Genomic DNA, 24,503 nt, shown 5'->3' with positions numbered 1-24,503 from the left:
ACTAAGCTCCAGAGGGGGAGATGGGAAATGGTGGTGGTCGTGGGTGGGGGTGGCATGGACAGACAATGAACTGGTCCTAAAACAGTTAGGTAATGCATACGTACATACGGAGGTGCGGGGGATTGGAGAGGGGACAAAAAACTAGTCCGGTCCAGCAGGGCCCTGGGTTAAGTGCAGAGAGGTTGCCCCGCTCATGTAGCGTAAGCTGAAAGTGCAGTATTGCTGAAAAAAGTGCAACGGCCCGGAGGCATGTGCAAAAGACTGACGGGGAAGCCTGTAACCGGTTAGGCCAGCGGTATTCAAACTGTGGGGCGCAACCCCCCAGGGGTCTGCTGGTGCATCCCTGGGGGGCCCCGAGAGCTCAGCATAAAACTAAAAAAAAATACATTGTAATCGTTTGTTTTTTTTTCGATTGGAATAAATGGGCTGGGGTGGCTCACATGGTCTGGCTGAAGCATGAAGCTGTCTCAGGCAACAATTAAAAAGTGGCCCGCAGTTGTAAATGGATATTCATTCCTTTAGTCACAGACTGGGCCTCATTACAACTATGGTGGTACGGTAACAACGGTGCCGGTAAGCTACGGCACCGTTGCTACCGTACCGCCAGAGTAAGAGTTGTGCTCGTGGGTGGGTGCCTGACAGCCCGCCAGGTCTGACCTGGCAGGCCGTGCGGCACCCGCGAGCACTGCTCGTCGGATGCACCGGCATCGTTATTAACGGTGCCGGTGCATGCGAGCCATTCCCATTGACCCTTATGGGGCTCAAATGGGAATGGGGATCTACCGGCACCCGCGAAAGGGCAATTATCAGGTCTGCCTAACTCGGCATGACCCGGTAATTGCCCATTCGCGGGTGCCGACCCAGATGCAACTCCAGCGGCAGCCGTGTTGGTTTTACCGGCACAGCTACCGCCAGGGTTGTAATGAGGCCCACTGTTCAATAGTACCCAAGGGGTGCTTTGTGTTAAAATGTAAGTAAATTGTGATATATTCAGCAACAATGGTCAAAATTACTAACTGCATAGTTAAGTAACTCATCAAATTGGTCCACAGTGGCATTTTACATTTTTGGTACAGGCATTGCCCTATAGGCCAGTCCGAGCCTGGCGGCACATCCATAATGTCGAGGGGGCGCCCACCCAGTGGCCCCTTACCCATTATGGAGGAGCTAAAGAGCCAGCCCAGTGAAACAGTGAGCACTCCCTCAGCTGCTTTTTCCATCTGATGGAGTGCTCCTGGGCTGACTGAACTGTCAAAGGGAAACACTGTTTCCCTTTGACAGTCCAGTTTAGTTCCCAAGCCGCACATGCTCACTGAGCCATACAAGTGCTGGGGCGTTTTGCTTCGCCAGCATTGCATAGCTCATTGGAAATGCTGGCTGGGGCACTGCATGTCTGTATATCCGAGGGGGAGCGCCTGCGCCTCCTCGCACATACGGACAGAGCAGCCTGGAGCAGGGCGTTTCAGCACCCACACGCAGGCCAATGCAGAAGGTACGTTTATGTTCATTGTTTTTATTTAAACATGTGTATGGATGCGTGTATGCTTATGTTATGAGTGAGTGTATGGTGATGGATGCTCGTGTGAATGATAGTGATTGCTGTATGAATGTGCAGCGCCTTGCATACACACATAATCATGTTGATTGTGTTAGGGACAGGGATGGTATCTTTTTACTGGACATCTATCATAGATGTCCAGTAAAAAATGTCATGCCTGCCCCCTGGACCCCCCAGCACCAATTGCAAACTGTTTGGCTATTTACCCATTTTTTTGTTAAAAGTATGCTCTACAATGCAACATTTTAACCCATTATTTAAAAAAAATTCACAGGGGGAAACCCCCCCTCCCCGCCCCCCAAAACCCTCTTTATTGGTTCGGGCTCCCTCACTATGCTCAGTCGCTATGGCATTTTTGGGGGAAATAGTAATGGCCCTCCACTTAAAAAAAATCACCAGCTGCCACTGGCCCTCAGACTGTGTTGGGAACGGGATGGGGGGAAACCCAGGGACTATGGTGGGAGCACAATGGGCGGGAACCATGGGATAGTGGTGGGAGCAGAGTGGGGAGAGCCCAGAGTGTGTGATGGGGTGGGGAGAGACCAGGGACTGGGTAGGAGTGGGATGAGGGAGCCCAGCGACTGTGATGTGAGCAGGTGACGGCGCGCAATATATATTGTCCATTTGGCATTTCGGGAGGTCCCGACCTGCCCAAATTTTGCTCGGGGGGCCCCGGCCAAAAAAGTTTGAAGACCACTGGGTTAGGCTCTGGAGGTGAACCAGTCAGCAAATACTGAACAGAGTTAGGGGAGTGGGGGAGAGAAAGGAAAGGAGGTTTGCAACAGAGAGGGAGAGAGGAGGAGGAAGAGAAAAGGAATGTCTCGAGGAGTTTCCGGAATTTAAGGTTTTCCGTCTCAAGACAGAGAGAGGCAGGGAGGCTGTTCCAGAGGGTTTATGCAGAGGATCCTGAACTTGATCATTGCAGCCACGGGGAGCCAGGGAGGGGGGGGGTTTCAGTGCCGGAGAGATGCAGTCCCGTCACTTGAGGCCAAGGAGAAGTCTTGCGTTTCTGTTCTGGATGAGTTGTAGAGGACAGAGAGTAGAAGAAGGAAGATTGAGAAATAGGCTGTTGCAATAGTCCAGCCTAGAGGGAACTTGGGCTCTCGAGATGATGAGCTTGTGGGGGGAAATTGATAAAAAGTAGAATATGTCTGAGGAGGTGCATTTGGTAATTGGATTTTTTGGAGATGTCTGAGATGTGAGACGAGAAGGAGAGAGTGGAATCGGAGATGAACCCAAATTATTTGCCTCATTGGTAGGCGAGGGCGCAGGGCCAAGGTACGGGCGCTCTTTGAAGTATGGTCTAATGTTGACTATATCTGTGGTAGCACTTCTGGTACTTTTTAAATATCACTTGTGTATGTTACACTGTCAGTGCAGTTAAGCGTACTCTATTTTACAATGCGCTCATGACTGAGAATGCACTTTTGGACATGTAATTTCCCTCAACCTTGAGTACGATGAAATCAGGATGCAAATCCCCTGTAGTAAACCACATTTCCTGTTCTCTCTCCATAAATATTTTGTCATCCCCTCAAACTATGTGCAGAGATGGCATGTTTTCTATACTCAAGTGTCACTAAGCTTGCAATTTATTGGAAAGCACTGTTGCATTTCAGCTAAAATATTAGGATTTGGAAAGGGTGCCCCCTAGTGACAATCACTGTCCCAATTCCCTTGCACCACAGGCCTTTATCAGGGGGATTTATCTAATTATGTAGGGGGAATTGTCCTGCTCACCCTGAATTAGTCGTTCATAGCATTGAGCCATCATAGAACCTCACAAGTTCCCAGAGGAGTCTGTCAGCAAGCCCCTCTTGGCCCCTTCCATGGAGTTTAGACTACCTTGTGTTAAGTTGATTCCAGTTCCTCTTTAACAATGGCGAATCCTCCAAATGATATCCAGGTTCAGCACTCACCTAATGGGGGATAGGGATTCCTCTTCTCTGCAGCTCTTCCTAGTTTCAGAATCCCCTGTTCTGTGTTCGGACTGTTTTTAAAGTCTCCAGAATTAGCATGTCTTACTTATGTTTCACTGTGAGAGTGGTCAAACCCTTTCATTGGCTTAGCCAACCCTTTCATTAGCTTAGCCAACAGTCATACGCCCCCTCTCCCTCAAGTAACCCGGACTCCTCCCCCCTTCAGCCCTTTGAACTTGGTTATTCCCTCCGCCTGGCCCTTTGAACTTGGTTATCGCCCATAAAGCCACATTGAGTTTGGTTACGCCCACCTGCCCCTCCACCCTGTTCCCTCAACACCCTCCCGCCCCTTTGACCTCTGTTCTCTCCCCGCTCCCCACCCCCTGGCCCTTTCTCTTGAACTGTCCCCATCACCACCCACTGGCCTCTTGAACTCCCTCACCACCTCTCCTGGCCCTTTGAACTTGGCTATCCCCGCCCCTGGACCTTTGAACTTGGTTGTCCCCACCCAGCCTGTTGAGCTCGTTTTGGTGCATTTTCTATTCAGTTCTTTACCCCCGTGAACGCAGAGCTGGCCCGAGGCATTGGCAGTCTGTGTCGTGGCACAGGGTCCGGCTGTCAGAGGCGCCCCCTACCCCCCTGCCCCCCCCCTCCCGCAGGCACCAGTGCCTGCCTCAACTATCCTGAGGTCACTTTTTTTTTTTCAAGAGGGGCAGTGCTATTTCCTTACAGGATTCGCTCTTTTCTGTTTGTCCGAGTTGAAGGCATGGTGTCGCCTCCCAAGCCCTTGTGATGCTCTAAAGACAAATACCCCCTCCCAGCGCCCCATCAGACGCTGCAGGCCCCATAATTACAGATTATCACTTTTTTTTTGTTCTAGCCTAGATTTTAAAGCCAGGAGCGAGGTACACGTTATGGCTCATTTAAGAGACCATTGTTTTGGGCAACATGTTTCCGTGTTAAGAAATTCAAAGGGTTTATTCTAAAAACACACACAATGCACGGGTTAGCTGTCTAAATCTACACCCTCCTCGAAGCCACTTAAAATATATCACACAAATCAGTTTTAAACTACATTATTTTCAGATGTTCATATTTAAGACTCCAAAAATACTTTGTTTGGTAGATTGTAACGTTTTCATCACACCATATATAAAGCCTGTATTTGTGAAACAATGATATACAAACAGGTAACCTTTTCTCAAAATAGTATAAGTCTTGAAAGTACATTTTCAAAACTGAAAGGCTATTTTTTGCCTTCTGCTGAATTGCATTCTGGTGGGGAAGAATGTTGCAACTGAACAATTTTTGGCTAACATGTTTCTATAAGGATTTATATATTTGTGTGAATATTACTATGGTCTGTGTACTTTTTAAGTCCTATTTATAAAAACCGAGTACTGTTCAAAGATAAACATGGCGGTAACTATGAGGGGAAACGATGAGCGGGCAAGTAAGTCATTTATATAGGCCCTGGATGTGGTGGTAAGAGGTTGCAATCCTGAAGAGGTTATTTTCCCTCTTTGTGGCCATATGTTGTATTTTGGACATACGTAGAGCATACATGTGGGTAGGCACACCTTTTTTTTCAGAGGGTGGACGCTACCCCGCTTGGGTGTTTTTGAGTCCAGCAAACTTGCTCAAGTATTTGGCTACAATGATTTCACTGAGTTTGTCATATTCCAAGTGCAGACGCTTACCCACAAGGCCACATAAAAATGTCATCAAAACACATGTCTCTTACTGGGGTTTTGTTTTCCTAGGAATATTTCACTATAGATTGTTGGGATTCAAAGATGTTCACCTTTTACACTTTGCCACTGTAGTTATTGGAAAATCTCTCCTCTCAGGTTATTTTTCCAGTGTTGACAGTGCTAGAAATGGAAAACATTTACCGGGGGAGCTGTCACCTCTTCGGAGGGGCTTGGCTGTGGGAAGGAGGGGTGGGGCTAAGGGGTGTGGCCCCTGACCATGTTGCGCAACACAGAATCGCTTCATAGAGCCCAATCCTGTCAATTTGCATAAAAGCAAAGAGCATTATGGGAACATCATAATGTCTACAATTTAAATGTTAAACATGTCTTGTAGTGATTCGGTAAAAAACCCTTGTAAGTGAATAATGGACTCTTCTGTTTTGATTAGTCACATTATTCACCCTAATAAAGAGATGGCTGTAAATTGCAGGGCATATATATCAGTTTGGACAGCTGCAACACTGAATGCACAAGATGAGCGGGCTGGGATTTCCGAACTACCTGGTGAAGACGATTGCAACCTACCTTTGAGACCGAGCCTTCAATGTCGCCATGCAGTCTGGGATGTCCTCATCACATCCCACCCGAGCAGGCGTGCCACAGGGATCGAACCTCTGACCCTTCCAGTTCAACATCTTCACCAACAACATCCTGAAGATCTCCACTTGCCCGACCTGGCACTGTATGTGGACGATGATGCAGCCATCTCCCAGTCATTCAGCGAAAAAGGAAGTGGCGAAGAACCTGCAAGCTTCATTGGATACCGATACCATCTTGATGTGGTACACCGATTTGCTAATAGAACTCAACACCAGCAAGACAACTGCCATGCTGATCCTCGGATAGAAGATCAAGGAGCACCCACACATCATCCTCAACGGGGAGACCATCAAGTGGGAGAGCAGTAGCCGCAATCTCGGCGTGACCCTGGACAGCAAACTCAACTGGAGAAGCTATATCGAGAATACTCTGCAGAAGGCAACAGAAAAGATGGCAACGCTGTGACCAATCCTGAAGACCAAGTGCATGCTCCTCCGGTCAAAGATCAACATCTAAAAGGCGATCATCAGACCTACCCTGGCCTATGCCTCCCCAGCATGGATGGCCTGCCATAAGTGACACCGGAAGAGTCTTCAGATAGTCTAGAACAAGGCCCTGTAGATATCGTCTGGAGCTCCACTCTTCACAAGGATAGTGACCTTCACAAAGAACTGAACATGAAGATGTTGGACGAACATCTAGCGAAACTAAGCAAGAACTTCTGCCAAGTACTGAATCAGAATCAGAACACTCTGATGAGAAAACTCACTACCACCACTGCAAACCCTTTCGAGCGCTACCCCTGGCCCATCACGGTGAAGACCCTGTGAAACCGGCCTTACTGTGACAAGTCCACACAGACCATCAAGGAATCCAACCCACGGCTACACTCAACCTGAGAAGATGGAGTAATGAGGCTCAAACCTCGGTATCCAATAATCCCTGCTGATGGATACAATCTATCAGCAAGAAGAGGCTTTGGCAGTTTCTCTAAGCACTGCCCAGTGTGCGTCTACTGAAAGCTTGTTTAAGAGCACATTACTTGTGGATGTAATAAGTGCTATACAGCACTGGTTGGTCGATTTCTGTGGCATGCGTGAGCAACCTGCGCTTCGACAAGCAGGCTGCTTTCAGAAGACTCTTGTGAAAGCAGTCTGCTCTTTGAGAGGCAGGATCTTGGACAGTCATGTGCTAGCCCCTGAGTCTGGGGGATGGAGCAGTGCTCCTGTAAGACATTTTGTGCCGGAGCGGTGCTCCGTCTTGTTCCGTCCCATTCTGTGTGCTGGGTGTTGAATTATGTTTTTTAAATGCCAATTCTGTTTTGCCTGGTGCACTTTATTATAAGGGTAAAAAGGTCAACTGAATCAAACTTGTGTATATCACTTTAAGATATGTACACTTACTGTGCCACACCTAGTGATGCGATGGAGCCGTACCCATCCCATGGTCGGAAACACCACATGTTACAGTACATTTTGCAGCAGCAATGGGAAAAAGCCATATGATTTACAGGAAGATCTAAACCTAACATCTCAGCAACAGTCACCTAACCTGCTCAGTTGCCGTTGCAACATTATACAATAGTGCAGAAAATGGTTGGAATGCATGGAACGGTTTGGAGTGCATGGAACGGTTGGAGTGCATGGAACTATTGGAGTGTGTTCGATCTCAAGCACCGTGATATGGTGGTTTACCTCATCTCCACGCTTACTCTCTTCTTTACACCACCACTCAACTAGAACACAGCGATACTATGGGCCTCATTACGGGTCGGGCGGTCCGGAAATAACAGTGGCAGTAAACCCCGCCACCACTGTTAATTCCTGACTGCCCGATCCTGAGTCCTGCAGGCAGGAGGTGATGTTCCCGCCAGGTTTGACCTCGCGGGTTTAACACCGCCCGCCTGCAGGCGGACGTGGAAACACCAGTACCATCACGAGATGGTGCCAGTGTATCCACTTCCCCATTGAGTCCTATGGGACTCAATGGGAATGGGGATTTACCGAATTCCGCCTCCGGAATTCCCGGGACACCAGGGTCGTAATGCCCTGGTAATTCCGGGAGTCACGCAGGCGGAATGGTAATACGAATCCGGTGGTAACTGAACCGGAAAAACCGGCTGGTTGCCGCCAGACTCGTAATGAGGCCCAAAACACCATTCAGTATAGCTGTTCCCATACCATCACTTGCCTCATACTCCCCATCATCCTAACTAAACAAAGCTGGTTACACACCCTCCAGCCTAGGCATTCTCCTCAGGCCTAATGCAGCCAAAATCGGTCTGGATAACAACCTGCCAGAACGAACACATACTCTTGATCTCCCAACTACCACACCTACTGCTAATAAGCAGCTATCGCATGAATGCCACACTGGCTGCACACACATCCGGTGCTCACACGCACCTTTTGACTCTCTCTCTCTACTGACCTGAAATTCGGTTCCCGAGGGCGTTCAACCTACCACCGCCTTGCGATCATACCAGTGGTACATAAGGCGGTATATAAATGCAAAGGAACATAACATAACATGTTCAACAGTTTTGGCCTAAAGGCTCAGGGGTTAAATTGATGAGGCTACCTTATCATTTTGTCTGCTACTAGAAAATAAATCCTCACTCCTGCCACTTAGGTTATGTTAACAGTGAAAAATCATATGCTGGACGTCACATTGTATTTGTCTCCTGCCTTACTCATGTCGACGTGTTTTAATGGAACTTCCTATGATATTTTGTATATTAAAGACTGATTCTGTGAAGATCACTTGTCACCGTTTCTGCAAAGAAGGGGGCCCGCATACCTTATGCCGCCTAGGGCCGACCCTTTGAAGTCTGTTCCTCAGACTTCAACAGCCACCCCCCCCCCCCCACCCTCCCCCCCCCTCCAGAACACGGTTCTTCCTACCCCACATGAGCACGGATCTTCCTAACCCCCGCCCGCCCCCTTGAACTCTGTTCTTCCACTCCCCCTACCGCCTCGTCTCGAGAGTGATGTCATGTGAAGTGGATTTGTATATCGCACCTTTGTCATTTACAAAGCTCAGTTGAGTTGTTTGTTCGCCAGACTCTCCCCACGAGGTGGCCGCCCCCAGTTCGGTGAGCTCTCTGTCCTGCATATGCCAGGGTCGGAGATCTGTCCTGTCCTCCCCAGGACAGAGAGCTCCGTTTCACTCCATCCCCGACTCCCCGGTGTCCTCAGACCTGCGAGCTCTTCCGATTCGTGCTTCTGCATCCTAATCTGCCTCAGTACTCTGCCCATCGCAGTCTCCCCGCACACGCGCCACGGCTATTTTTAGCACCATCCTCCAGGGGCTGTTCTCGCAGCCGCAACACCATATTGTTATAAAATGTATGACATGTAGTAAGCTTTTCCTTTCCCCATACTTCTCAATTTGTTCACTGTTGTTGTTGTCCTATGTACGAATTGGAGCCTCGCCACTCATTTCGTATTGTCAAATATTATTTGGGTGCTGAGTGCTGCGTCTTTATCAGTGCGGAGCTTTTTCCATAAACACCGTCTTGTTTAAAAGGCTCCCCCGCCCCGTGATGGAGGATATTTGTATGCGTTTCTTATGACTTTTTCGCCGAGACAGCTGCCGTTCCCATCTTCCAATGCTTGTCTCCCGTGTACCATTGACAGTGTACGACTGGCAATATATTTTCGTCGGTGTTCGCACTGGACTGCTCTGTTTGATTTTTTTTCCCTTTTTTTTTCTTATCCGTAGATGGACTTTCTGTGCGAGATCAACCAGTAGAGCTGCTGAACACAACTCGAGGGACCCACATGCCCAGCGCCGGTAAGCAACACTGAACGAACGATGATTTCAACAAATGTTCCGCCGTGTGGAGACGCTTTGTGTGTGATGAACCGCAAGATATTTTTGGCGCGTTTAACCAGGGGGATTCAACCCTTAAACCAGAACTTGGAACGCAACCGTACCAGCATACGTAGCTACCGCCCGTTATTCCGTATCTAAGACCGACGAGCGGCTGTGCCGGTGCTTCTCGGTCTCCCATTGTTTTATCATTATTGAGATCTTCTCATATAGCTGTGCTTACGCGCCCACTTCCATGCGGGGCACCAGGGCCTTTCCATCTTTTCAGTTGAATGGGCATCAAGCCTCACGGGAGTCTTTGAGCAGCTGGCCCGATATTGGTAGTCTATCTCAAATCCAAATACTTAATGAATGTAGGACATTAAATGTGCACCCTCCTATCAAATAGCAATTCATATCTGTTCAGTAAACATTTAGTGTTTAAGAGCTCTGCTGGCTACGAACCCCTCCCTGCATTCCTTCTATCTCCATCGTAATCTATGCGCCACACAGATGTCTCTGAATGTTTTCACAGCTGCAGGCAAGGCCCCCCCTAAACAACATTTTGAAATGGGCCTCCACGAGCCTTACTAGGCGCAGCTCTAAAATATCGGTTCAGCATGGGTGTCTAGTAGGCAAGATTTCCCGAACTCTCTTGTAAGTGAAAGCCCTGCGAAGTGCCATCAGAATGGTGTATCTACTATCTCACTGTAGGCTTGTCTGTGTGCATGCATCTGTGTTTTGGTGTCGCTAATGTACATCCATCCCTTTTGCTGAAATTGAGCACTCATTTCTTTAGTCATCCTCTCCTGACGGAGTAGCAAAGGCATAAAGAATGTTTGGTTGTTTTAGGAGTTTGTCTTTTGGTTTAAAGCCACATAAAATCTTTGTTTTATGCAAAATTGGTTATTTCACTTTTCTTTCTGTATTAAATGGTGCTTAATATAATAAGAAATTATTTCCTTTGTACTTATTCCTTTGGCTACCAATCTCATAGTATGTGATAGGAAATTTTGAGAAGGGACCATGGGAAGTCACTGAAGTTCGTTTTGTAATGCCTTATCCCGAGACGGGAGCTGTAAATGGCCCTGGTATGTTTTCAGATGTTCCCTGGTTCTGGGAACTAATAGGCACTGCATAGCGAGTTCAAAGCACAACTGGCAAAAGCCCACTTCAAGCTATGTTGGTAGTCTCCCGAGTTCAAGTTTGGTTACAGGGTGCAAAAGCTAGGGTCATTCACCTCAGAATTGTCGGGACTAGTTTACTGTATATAGGGTTTCACGTTCATAGTACAGAATAAATATGAATTAACCCAAGGTGCACACACATATGCATTTTATTTCTTTAAAGTATCCCGTTAGATCAAACACCTACCGTTTACTAGATGCACTTCAAGAATATGCCAGAAAGAACTCTCTGATAATAAGTATTGCTAAATCAAATATCCTAGTTCTAGCACCAAGTAATAAGCTACAATCGCCGAAATTCAAATTGCGCTTGGCTGGGGAGCCCTTTGAAGTGGTTAAAGAATTTTGCTACTTGGGTCTTAATATTAGCGAGAGTAATGGCGAGATCCCATATAAAAGAGAAATAAAGGCTAAAATGGGCAGTTTAACATCACAGACTAAAATAATACAGAGCCAATTTGGGAAACCAATTAAAATCTTCTATTTACAAAAAGTTGTCCCAGTGATCGCCTGCCATGCATTGTCGAAACTGCCGGGTAATCAACCCAAATGGGACTACCTAGAAGGTATGTATTGGAAAAGGTTATTGGGGCTTCCCAAAAGTGTACCAATCCAGGTAATACGATTTGAATTAGGATTGCCTTCGCTTCAAACAGTAGTTGATTGGCAAAAATTATCACTATATAGGAAATTCCGGATGCATCATGAACATAAATGAACACTAATACCTCTAAATGCTGATGCTATCTCAATCAATCTTGATAACTTTGTAAAAACCTGGTTCCACTATTGCTTGAGAATAATGGAGAAAGCAGATATCGAAGAGTGCCAAAGATAAACTCCATCAGTTTGAATGGAGTAGGTTGTGGGACATCTGCCAAAGATGATATATTATGAAAGTCAGTAAATTTAGGACAAAAACACGAAAACAGCTCCCGAAATACCTGTTGAAATTCCCAGACTCTAATTGATTGGAGTGTCATAATACGTATTCGGTTTGATTTATGTGCTACCAAAGGGATCATCGCATTAAGAGCAAAAAATGTCGATGTCCTGCCAGCGTAGATTCTGTTATGATCCTTCTGTTGAAAATTTGGAACATCCGTTTGTGGTTTGTCCAGCATTGTCCCCGCTAAGGAAAGATATTTTTCAAAAAATATTTTAAAGATTTCAGTGTTGTCACCAGAAGAAATGTGGGAACAAATCTTTAATGCCCAACAAATATCTTTAAATATAGCAACTGTGCGTTTTTCTCTTGAAATTGGAATTGGATTGAGCTTAAATCATTGAGATTCACTTGTTTTAAAATGTATAATAATGTAGATGACAAAGCACAAAAATCAAGCCAGCGGATATGTAAATAAGTCTACTGAAAGAAGCACAATCCCACCAGCAGTCGGGAGCGGTCCCTCTATAAACTCCTCAGATCACTGCACATAATTCCCAAAAACATTTATGAAAAATGTGTTTTCCTTTATTTAATTAGAAACATTAAAATGATTATTAAATAAGTCAGAGCTCATACATGAATAAGAGTAAATGTAAATATAGAACATACAACTATACGCACGAATAACGTGCATAATGTGAAGAAAATACTAATTTCCCAATAGGACTGCTAAGAGCTTGCTGCCAGATCACAAGCTGGGGAATGATCACCATCGTCCCCAAATAGGTCTAAGTCAATGTCTGTGGATTAAACCCACTCGAGAGAAGGGAATCCCTCAGGTAGGGAAAATCCAGGTCAACCGAACAAAGTCCGGATGGTTTAGAAATGAATTCAAAGATGGATTGAATCCTGAAAGTGACAGAGAAAAAAAAAATTGTTGTTTCCAAATGTAGCAGTTCAAATATTTCATAAAACGAGAAACTGAAGAATCTTCACAAAAGCAATAATAATAAACCCAGACTCTAAAAAAATCTAACATGGGATGCTATACGTCAACTACTGAGGTGACATGCGAAATAAACCACAAATAGATAGTATAGTGAGCATGGCGCCTTAGAACCGGTAGTTTCGATGGAAAACACATCTAGCTGAATTACAGATGATGTCCATCTTCATCAGGACGTAGCATTCCCGTATAAACTTTCTTGAAAATTCATCTGTGTCTTGGATTTACCTACACAAATGTTACAAATTACAGAGAGACACTAAAATGTATTTTCTCCAAACAGAAAATAATAATAAAAAGATATAACATCAGAACAACCATATATGTAAACAGCACAATAGTTTATACATAATATCCGTACATAAAAACAAGTGATCTGAGGATCCCAAAGAAGGACCAATCCCCCAACATTGGGTTGGAACGTGCAAAGTGACTAGTATGGGAGAAAATCTAATTAGAGAAAATCTAATTACCATAATCTCAGACCCTTTTGGGGTGGGCCCAGGAGCCTGGCAAAAGAGTCCAGGAAGTAGCGATCCGGCCACACCGAAACAAATCTCAAATAAATTAGATCTGTAATGGATAAAAATAAAAAAAGCCACAATGTGGTCATAACATTTCTCTGGTAAAAAAGACTCGAGTGAGATGCAAGCAGCCAAAGAGGAAAACCAAAAGTAAAGAAATAAATAAATTCCATTCTAAATAAAGTAGACATATAAAAATGTAAAGGAAAACCCAACAATGGGACCACCCATGTGTCAAAGATTAATTGAAAAATAAGAGATGGAAAAGCCGAAAAGTGATACAATAGTAATGATAAAAAAGAAGATCCTGCACCCGGGGAAAAGGGATAAGGGCAACATCCTAATTTGGAATTATGCTCACCATTGATCAAGTCCAGATCTATCAATCAAGTACCATCAATAGGTGATTCCTTTATCTTTGGTACGACCTCAAGTTCATAGACAGTTCGGGATTTCAGTGGGTTCCCCAGAAGGGTGAACCTCCAAGTATCATTCAAGGATAGACCGAGTCTATGGAGCAATAGAAGGTACAAAAAGCTGATAAATCATCTGTTATGCCCCGAAATATAACGTACATAGAATACATCACTGCACTGTATGAGGTAAAGGCAGAAAGCATAATCTGAAAGTTCGTAAAATACTGAACTTACACAAGTCCATGCACAGCAAGATCTATATGTCTATTGTGTAACCTAAATAACGGTACTGAAAGGTCTCAACATATACGCAAGTCTAATTCGTAAACATAAATACCTCCACCATAGATATTTAACCTAATCTAGAATAGAAAGGTGAAAAGAAGCCAAAATCGTGAGGGATTCCATCTGGCTACCTGCTGAAAGTTACTTACCTCAGAGGCAAACGCCGTCAACACCACACCAGGAAGTCGGCAAGCGAACTTCCTGTGTTGGCGTGTATCCGAGGTTAAATACGCCAATGGGCGTATCAAATCGGACGTCTAAAACGTCTCTATTGCACATGACCCCTTACACGGGAAGGCGCGTCCAATACAGAGCCACGCGCCGCGCAGTGAAAACGAGCCGAACGAACACAACCTCGCCCCCAAAAACACACAGCAGGCCCATCGTCACCTACACCACGCCCCGAGCGCATCGAGCACACCAAGGGACCCCCCCCCCACTCACACCTTGCAGAAAATCGCGCAACGAGGCCAAAACAAAGGCCCGGGGCTGAAGAGAGGGCCGATGGAAATAAATCACGTGACTGGCCACGTGGTTCAGTGTAGAACGCGTGTCAGATTATAACAAGATGTATGATGCATTAACAATCAAACTAGGCAGAGCGTAGAGGCAGAAGCAAGCAATCCAGACAGAGGACTAAGGCCAGAAAAGCCAGAGTACATCAAAACGAGGGCATTTGTATACCACAATAAAAAATGTGAAACAATCTCAAGGATAACAACCGGAATAACACCAAAAAAGTCGAGACAACGAAGGGAAAAATTATTATACACCCAAACCTATGGTACATCTCTACCGATGTCAAGATGGACGTAACACCTACCGTGTTATCAATGAAGTTGTACAGGCTAGAGCCTGAAGGCACCAAGAATAGTCAAAGGCTAGAGGGCTAGAGTCCAAGAGCTGTCTCGACATTAAAGATCTATTGAAATAACGCAATAATGTAGATGAACTATGGGTTTTATGATAAAAGTTTTAAAATTTTAAATACCATTTTTAAGAAAATATAAATGAAATGTGTTTTTCTTTTTAGGTGTAAGTATAAGTTTAAAACGATGTGTGTTGTGTAAATTGAAAAGGTTGAAATGTATTTAACCAAAACAATAAAGATTTATAAAAAAGAAAACTATACTAAAATCGCTACAAAACTATTTAAACTCCAGTCCCGATGTCTCTGCCATAAAGCGTTTTTAACATACAGTAGGGATAAAGCTGAAGACTAAGCAGGAACCCCACAGGTGCAATTCCCATAGAAAAATCGAATACTGAGCACATGGTGATAAACTGGTGCATGGATGCATTAGCACAATTCGCGTTGTTATTCAGTGCAGACTAAAAGGGTTGGCCACAGTTCTGAAGTATACACCACATATGTAGAGGAAATGGAATGCATGACTCAGGGAAAGTGCACTCTACTGCCTCTGTGGTCAAAGTGGAAAACTGGTTAGGCGAGTCGCGTTCAGTATAGAGATGAAACACCCTTACTGGCTCACCTGCTCCTGTGTTTTGGGTTGATGAATTGGGTCAGCCACTTACGCAGCAATTCCATCCTTATATTAGTAGTCTCCATCCTTGCCTGCCAGGGCCAGAGCGACAGTTTCAGGACTGTTAAGTGCCTGGGCTAGAAAGGTACCCTTTCTCCCAAGAGGAGCATGCCAGTAGCTTGTTGGTCCTGAAACATTTAGGGTGAATGATCGGAAACAACTCAAGGCTGGGATGAGATATCAGGATGATGCTGCCCCGGGAATTTCCCAGTAATCATGTGGGTTATTAATACTTTTAAATCCCGTGAACGATTAATAGTTTTGTTAAGGATTGAGGCAGCAATGTATTCTGTGTCAAGTTTGGACCTTGTCACAGATAACGACAGACCAGTCACCGCAGAGTGCATCAATTAGTTCAAAATAAGCCCCCACCCCCTTTCCTGAACGAGAAAGGGAACTGCTGGATGTAGAGCTGAGAATTGTGTACACTTCTACTCAATGACTGATACTTGCTTCAGTCATACGGGACTAGTGTTTAAACATTGCATTTCTTTGTACATCACAGCATATTAAGAAGATTATTTATTTAACAGAGGAAGAGCACACCTGAGACTGGTCTGAGCTTTGCCCAGCAGTGAATTATGCAGACTCCATGTCATTCAAATGTATATCATGTCTTTGCTCCATATACTAAGATGCATATATGCACATCCTCTTTTGGAGTGCTCACATAAGTAGCTGGGATTTGCAACAAACTGTCTGCTTCCATTTTTAAAAAGAATCCCTTTAATTATATATGAACTCTTAATACAACAGTACACATCCCAATATTGCACTCCAACTGTTGCTTTGTCAAAAGTTAATGATTAGACCAGTATTCCATTCCACAATGCCATAGTGTCTGTCCAGTTATACCAAATTGTTTTTATGTGTGCAGTATTCCAAACTTTCCCAGGATTGTCTGCATACATACAGAAGAGAACATGAAGTAAATCCGAAGTACCCCGACCCACAAGTGGCTGCACTGCCCATCAAATGTCATCAGTAGAGAAATATAGGAACCATAACATACAACTACGTTGACTAAATCATGTTAACTTTATACAAGGCAAATCATCCATGATTAAATTAAGGGTAAACCTACTTTGTTCCCCACCCGCTGCATTATCCTCTAGTTCTCCTATAGGCTGTATAATGATCCCTACATTAATTAACAATATATACAATGCAAGCCATCTTCTTTTCTACAGCGGAATTTCCTTTGATTTATTTATTGTTTTGGGCGGGTCAGTTTCTGGAAGAAATTAAAATGCTGTCAATAAGTACCCCACTTCAGTGTGGTAACATCTTCCTGATTTAGCTCTCTAAACATCTGTGCTGCCAGTTTGGCCTGGCACCAGGTTATTAAATACCTCACCCACATCTCATATATTGGAGCCTCTGTTTGTTTTACACGCTCTAGGTATTTTCTGGTCATCTTGAATTAGAGCAAGATTTGTAAATCGAGCCAAGGTTTCCTCCACTTTCCATCAACTGATTAATCCATTAATCCAAGTATACAGGTTGTGGGTTCTCCAACGTCGTCCTGCTCATAATCTCTGCAATAACCTAGATCACCTTTCCCCAGAAAGTGTGCATCACAGGGCAGTTCCAGACCAAATGTAAAAAAGAAGGGTCTCAACTCGGGCATCTAAAATGGAAACCGGTGCTCCGAGGACAGCCTCTCTTCTATTTCCGCGGTGTTGACATAGAAGGGGGCCGGCATGCAGAAAGTGGCTAGACTAAGGTGTTGGGGGTTGAGGGGGTCTGAAATGCAGCAACACCCATGAAAGCAGAAGTGAGCGCAGAGAAGAGGGGGCATTGAGTTCAGGGGAAAGGTAGGAACATACTAGCCTGTGCAATGCAGCACCAGCCAGTAGCATGGAAGGCAGGCTTTTAGAGTAGATCAAGCCTGTATTCTGTTCACCTTTTCCTTCTGATACCTGGGATTGGTCAGCTTCCTGTCCACGTTAGATCTTGGGCAACAGGAAGGATTGTGCAGTCTGATTGTGGGTGCAGGAGGGATTGAATCAGAATGATGGAGGCTTTTTAACACTAGACACAGTCTCTTAAATATGATTTCGGATGGGGAGCGAATGCAAAGAGCATAGAGCTGGAGTGATATGGTCTTATTTTTTAAAGTTTTTGTTAGAATTCTTTCTGCTGTATTTTGAACTCTCTGAAGACCTCATGATCAGATAGGATTTCCTGGTACATGCTGTTGTCGAAATCTAGCCTGGATGAAACCAGGGAGTTTCTTTAAAAGCACCTGGGGAGGGAAGGAGAGCAGGGGAATTAATGATATGCTTTATTTTCTGGATCAAGAAAAGCCATGATTTAGTGGCAGAGGCTACTTGGCTGTTTAGTGTTAGTCTACTAGAGTTCCTAGGTTTTTGACTCCTGGCTTGTGTTCAGGACATTGCCTGAAAAAGTACGGCCAGAAAGAGGGGTTCTAAGAATTAGGATTTTTGTAGATTTTTGTAAAAATTTTAAATTTAAAAAATTTTTTTTTTTGTTTATAATCTCTACAGATTTTTTAACAAAACACTGAAGTAACAGAAGCACGTCGACAGTCAAACAGTCCGGCGTGCTTGGAAGTCGAAAGGTAGCGCAGATTAGTTTGAAGATGCAAGTGGAACAATAGTTTGGGTCTGCAAAGGGAGGATCACGTTGAAGATGTGTTGCATGATGTTTATTGTGGCTAAAAGCCATGTCTGTTTATCACCACCTAGCAGTTTGTTCCAGCAAATTTCCTCGTCTTTAAGAGTAAAATCTGAGAAAATGTCTTTCAGGTAAGTAAGACTGTCTTGCATTGCAGGACAGTTCAGTAGGAGGTGGCGAATGGTTTCCTTTACAGTGGGAGATTTACAGATTCGGCAGCAGTTGGATGAAGATAATTGTCTGATAGCTAAAACTTCGTTGGTTTCTAGAAGGTTCAGATGGGTTTTTAAGAAGTAATTGCGTGCCGACCTATTCGGAAAAAGTTTTAAGTAAGGTTGAACTGAATCCAGTTTCTTAAAGAAGGGAGGGAGGTGGCTGGTGAGTTTATATTTGGCTGCGGTCTCATTGGTGTTGATCCAATCCAGGTCTCTGATCTTTTTGGTGACTCTAACTGGGTTAGTTATAAGCTCTTCTGTGTCGCATGCTGCTGAGTTTAAGATGGTCAGATTCTTAGTTTCCCATCTTGACAGCATTTGGCAGGTTCCAAGCCGAATTTCCTCACTTATCAGGTGGTAAGCATAAGGGGAGTCTTTCTGTATACATTTTCGGTATAGCAAAATGCTGTTACAGTCTATAGTTGTTTTTAAAGATGAGAGGGTGAGTTCACGTCTGATTAATGTTATCAGTGTTGATTTTGGGAGGCCAAAGATTAATCTCCAAAAAATTGCTTCAAGTTTTGGCCACAGTTCTGGAGGAAGATTCGGCATTGCGTCTGCACCATAGGTCAAAGATGGTATTACCCTCTTTTTGTAGAAGTCTCGCACAGGAATGATTGAGAACCTGCCGAATTTGGTGTCAGTCGCTTTTCCTTGGGTAGGCAATTTAGTAGTTTTTGCATACAGGGCCAATTGCATCGCTTTTTCTTTGGGCGTGCTCTCGAATATAACGCCAAGGTACTTAAAGTTAGTAACTCTCTCGATTGCGGTCGTGCCCAATTTAATGAGAGTTTTATCTTTCTTTTTCACAGACTTTTCAATGACCATCATTTTTGTTTTCGATTCGTTGATTTCCAAGTTGTTTACCGTCATATATTGTTGCAGGTTAGTGAGTTGGCGTTGTAGGCCTATAGGGGTGTTGTCCAATAGAATTAGGTCGTCTGCGTAGAGAAGGCGACCAATCAGATCACCTCCAAGTTTTGGAGGGAAAGTTTGTACTGATTTTTCGGATTCCTGGAAGTTGCATAAGTAGGACCAAAACAAGGCCGGAGCCAAGGGACAACCCTGTTTAACACCTCTGGCCATTGTTATTTCCTCCGATAAGGCCCCTTGTTGATTTAGGCGGACCCGCATAGACGTATTAGAGTAGAGAGCTTTGATTGGATGAAGTATGTCAGGTGGACATTTCCATTGGATAAGTTTCTGCCACAATCTTGCGCGATCGACTTTATCAAACGCCTGTGTGAGGTCGACAAAAGTGATGAATAAACGGGGTCGGCCTTCCAAAATTTTACTTTTGAGCGAGCTCAGGATTAAGATGTTAGCGTTTGTGCCCAAGTTCTTTTTGAAGCCAGTTTGCAGTTCGTCATGGCAAGGGGCTTTGTTGGCCCAAGAGGTAAAGTGTTTTAGGAGAAGAGACCCGAACAGTTTGCCTATGGGGTCAAGAAGTGCAATGGGGCGGTAGCTGGCTGGATCTGACCTGTTTCCTTTTTTATAGATGGGCACTACATTTGCACATGTCCACGATGGAGGGATGGACTTGGTGGAGGAGCAGCGTCTAAAGATTTAGCTCAGGAGAGATGACCAGGCTTCAGGGTGTGATTTCAGGTCGAAGTTGGTGATTGCATCAGGGCCTGGGGCACGTGATGGTTTCAATTTTTTAATCAAGTCTTGAATATCTTCAGTGTTGTCCAAACGGATCCAAGTAATTTTGCTGTTACCCGTCATTGGTTCGATGGTTGTGGGGCTCTGGAAGAGAGTTTCGAAGTAAACTTCCCAAGCCGATTGACCAATTCCGTTTAGTTGGCACGGACGAGCACCTGGTGTTGTCGAATGGAGCAGGGACCAAATGTCTCTGGCATGGTTGCCAGAAATAGCCTTGAGGATGTCTTCAGCGTCTTGTTGGTAAAGCTTAAGTCGATGGCCCCTCAGCCATGATTTGTAAGTTTTTTTTCGGCTACTTTGATGATGACAGAAGACTGCTGAAAGTCTAGTTTACGTGCCCGCCTTTTTGTTTTTCTCAGATGTCTCTTTTTTTCAGCGATCAATTTGTCGTAAATATGTTTTTGGTCTGCCATTGTTGACTTTTTTTTCCTCTGTGAGACTCTAAAGGTGGTCAATAGTGGGGTATAGTCCACATCCGTCCTGGGTAGTTGGTTACTACAGTCTTTGTATAGAGCTGTTATAGAGGTTATGGCCTTTTCTGTCATCCTGAGTCTTGTTCCCTGCGAAGTTACTTCAATATTTGCACTCATTGTTTGATTTATCGGTGGGCTCGAAGTCCAGGTTCTTTCTAGGAGGTTGTGGTCGCTTTCCAATGTTTTGACCACCTTATATGAGATGATGAGCGGTAATAGGGAGCGTGACGCAAAAATGTGGTCGATTGTTGAGTTTGAGTTCCCTCTTTCCCAAGTTGGTAATCTGTTTGGGTCGAAAAAGACTTGATCAAGGTTGTCAAATGATCTAGATTTCATCAGGTTTTGCCATTTAGTTGACCTCTGATCTGTTGGTAGTTTTTTTGGTTTAGTCGCCGTAGCTATGGCTGGAAGTTGGCAGTTAATGTTAAGGTCTCTACATACCACTACGTGGTCCGGCTGATAGATGGCTTGGTCGAGTTCTTGTTTGATCGTATTGATGAATTTTGAGCAGTCTATGGTAGCTGGGTTCCAATAGATTGTGACGACTATTATTATCTTCGTCGATGTTTTGTTAGTTTTTCCATCCCTTGTTAGCCAATTTAATTTCACCATCAGCATGAAGTGATTTTCCTTCAGTTTTTGTATTTCGTTTAAGCCACGTCCACTGTGGATTGCAATGAGAAGGCCCGCTGTTGGACGACCTGAAGGGCCTTTCTTGGCCAACACTTTATTGGTCTCGTAGCCGTCGAGAATTGGAGGTCGGAGAAGCCATGTCTCTTGTAAGCAGATAATATCATAGTTGTTCAGGTTTATGGAACCAGGCACAGTCAGGTGGAGAAATCCTCGTGTGTTCCATGAACACATTTTTATTCGGACTTGGTCGTTGGATTTCTGAATGTCACTTGTGTTGCTGTAGATCTTGTTCTTGAGTGGCTATTTTTGTTGATTTATCTTTAGGGCTTTTGGCAGCCATGACCAAATAGAGTGCAGTGACGAACTTGGGGGGGAGTGTGGGTACCTCAGAGCAAAGTTCGTTCTGGACTTTCCTTTGAATTTTCAGGTCTTCTTTTGGATATTTGGTCCTGGCGTGTAAGTCGGGGACTTTTGGGTTTTTATACACCGATTTTAGGAAGTTGTCCGAACGTTTTGAAGACGATGTTGATTCTTTTTTCTGGGAAGCTTTGTTGGAGCTTTCTTTAGGTTCCGAGGTGGTTGTGGTGGTGGTTTCCTTCGGTACAGAACAATGTTTTTGGCGTAGTGTGCCAGGTCGGTTGGTTACTTTTGCATGTTCTTGAATCTCTTTATGTTCCCAGTAATTGCATGGTTTTATTTTCCTCGAAGATTCAGTAAGATCGTAACCCATTATTAGTAGTTACTCTAGAGCGGATATTAGGAGAATGTTTGTTAGTGACGCTATGTACAGATGTGAGATCGCCTTAGAGCCCTGATGACTTGGATCGACTATCTGGAGGTCGGCTGATTTCACTGAGCATAGTTGCGGAATATGACTGAATAAGTCAATGACTGCTCTTCTGTTTAGTATCACTATGTCGTGGTTCCCCGGAATTTGCTCTAGTTTTAATATCCATCGAATTTGAGGTTTTGTATGGTATTTGTCAGTTTTTGATTTGTAGACCGTCCTCGCTGCGGCACCCATCACGGCCGGCTCAGGGGAGGCACCAGTTGGCAATGGCGTGGGACTCAAAGCGGGCCCCCCTCCAGGGGACCGCCGAGCGCCGGCCGCGGCTAAAGTCGCCACCGCACACTCAGATGGGGCGCCGGCCATCCCGACCGGAGTGCTCGATGCAGCCCCCCCTCCGAGGGGCCGCGGAGCTCTGGTGAGGACCAAGCCGGCGTGCAGGGATTCAGTAGTCGCAGCAGGCGTAGAGGAGGAGCGAGTCCTGTCACGGCAGCCATCCTGGGCTATGATGCCTCCACAAAGTAAGTCAGCTTCACTTTGGAGTAAAGGAAGTTTATCGTTGGAGAGGCGTAGATGATTTTCACTGCCTATTTTGTGGGGGAAAAGAACGCTGGCTCCGTTTCCATTTCCGTCGTGTAATGGTTGATTAAGACCCGAAATTGGGTGGATAACCAAGTCATCGGTAGTTTGAGTAGGAGTAGGAGAAGATCGTTTAAGGTCTTGTGTAAAGATTGTAGTTGAGGTTTTTATTGATGACGACTTCGAGTAGCTTCTTATACAGCGTCCTGTAGTATCTTCTGGATCCAGGAGTAGCTTCGAAGAAGAAGAGGCGGCCTTGGCCGTCTTACCTGGCATGACTGCAAGACTGCCACTCGCCGCTACTCCTCGTCCATGGAGTAAGTGAGCCTTTGTAGGGTCAGGTGTAACAGGAAACACACCTCCAACAGTAGAACTGGAGAAAAGACTTGGTGGTGGGAGTAAGCTGCAAGACTGCCACTCACCGCCACTCCGCCAGAATTAGGATTTTCGTTGATTTATTTCTGTTTTATCTGGATTAATCTTTAAGCAATTTTGGTTCATTCATTGTTTGATGAATGGCAAACAACCTCTGATTCTTTTGGCAAGCACATCATTAGCATAGTTTTTTTATTAGTATTTTTATTTATTTTTTAAACCTTTATTTTTTGCTGTTGAGTACAGTATATTTCAGAACAAGACATTAGCAGAGAGAATAATGCAAATCAGACCGATTGCTCTCATATCTTTACATACTTCGTATAATGCACATTAAGGCCATATTTGCAGTTATATATTTCCCCCATTGGTTTTTAACTTTTCATTTTGGGGATATTGTCTTTTGTATCTGTGTATTTTCGCTATACCAGTTCATGAGGAGTCCTCCGATTCCCCTTCTTGGTTGCCCCTGAGGTACGTTCGTAGTGGTGCCCACATGTCTTTTGGCCTGCTGCCGGGGATGACACTGCTTACATATCGCTCTTCCGTATCTTGTACAAACATTAAGTCTCATAGCCATGTTTCCACTGAGGGGGCAGTCTTTGATTTCCATAATTGTAATATGTTTCTTTTCGCCACGGCTCCTGCCACTGCCACCTGTCTTCGGGTCTTTACAGATGCCTTTCCGATGTCGCCCAGAAGATATATGTGCGGGAGGGCCGGGATCTGCAGTCCTGTAATGTCACTTATTTTTACAGCTATTTCTTCACAGAATGCCTTTATTGCGGGGCATTCCCAGTACATATGTATGGAGTCTGCATTGTTGGTGCTGCGTTTGGGGCAGGCTCTTGGTACAGAAGGGTCATGCCTAGAGACATGCTTGGGAGTGATATGTAAGTGATTTAGGATTTTAAACTGAATTAACCTGAAGTTTGAGTTCATAGATATATCCTTTTTTATCAGCAGTATCTGGACCATTGGGCGTCTTCTATGTCGATGTGCAGGTTTCGTTCTCATCTGCTTTTCATTAAATTCCCTGAGGGGGTGTGTTCCTGGGCCGCCTTGTATAGGCTGGACACCGAGCCAGTAAATCCCTCCGGGGATAATACCGTTGTTAGGAACTCATGAGTCGGGGGGGGGGGGGGGGGGACTACTGGGAAGGACGGCCATGCCTTTTTGCATGCAGCTTTTAGTCTGTAGTATTGTAGTGTGGTGACTAGTCACTTCCCCACTTTATGTACAATGTCCAATGTTGCAAAACTGCCCTCTGGGAACAGGTCTCCTATTTTCATTTCCTTGTCCGGGTCCCACTTTGGTTGCATGGCTGTATCAAATGTTGGCTCTTAGTCGGGATGGTGCCATAGGGGGGGTATGTGGCCAATATGGGTTTTCGCACCCCACTTTGGCAAATAGTGCCATCCAGGCGCAAACTGTGGAACTCACTGGGTCGACCTCTTTTATGTTGCCCTTCTTGTTTGTGTACAGCATTGTCCGTATATCGGCTGGGGCCACTGCAAATTTCTCAGCCAGCACATGGGCATGTTTTTCTGCCATTTACCCCCAATATTTTGCAAAGTGTGCCTGTGCCGCATGGAAATATAATACAAAGTCAGGGGCTGCCTGACCTCCAGTTTCATATTATTCGCATAGTCTTGACCATTTTAGTCACACTGACTTCCCGGCCCATACAAAGTTGACTGC

General features: G+C 44.8%; 1 protein-coding gene across 6 annotated transcripts in view; it reads left to right on the top strand.

Annotated features, from left to right (window-relative positions):
* HDAC4 (histone deacetylase 4) overlaps positions 1-24,503 on the top strand; it is a 2,586,716-nt gene that overhangs the window by 1,075,517 nt on the left and 1,486,696 nt on the right. For all 6 annotated transcript variants that reach the window (XM_069616020.1, XM_069616021.1, XM_069616018.1 and 3 more), the window contains one exon: positions 9,495-9,566. In XM_069616020.1, coding sequence (XP_069472121.1) covers positions 9,495-9,566 — 72 coding nt within the window. Of the gene's footprint in view, positions 1-9,494; positions 9,567-24,503 lie in introns of those variants that run through there.

This window comes from Ambystoma mexicanum, chromosome 9, assembly GCF_040938575.1.
Source record: "Ambystoma mexicanum isolate Mex_15411 chromosome 9, UKY_AmexF1_1, whole genome shotgun sequence".
Classification (NCBI taxonomy): domain Eukaryota; kingdom Metazoa; phylum Chordata; class Amphibia; order Caudata; family Ambystomatidae; genus Ambystoma; species Ambystoma mexicanum.
Note: the sequence above shows the minus strand (reverse complement) of the source record. Positions and strands in the feature narration are given on the sequence as shown.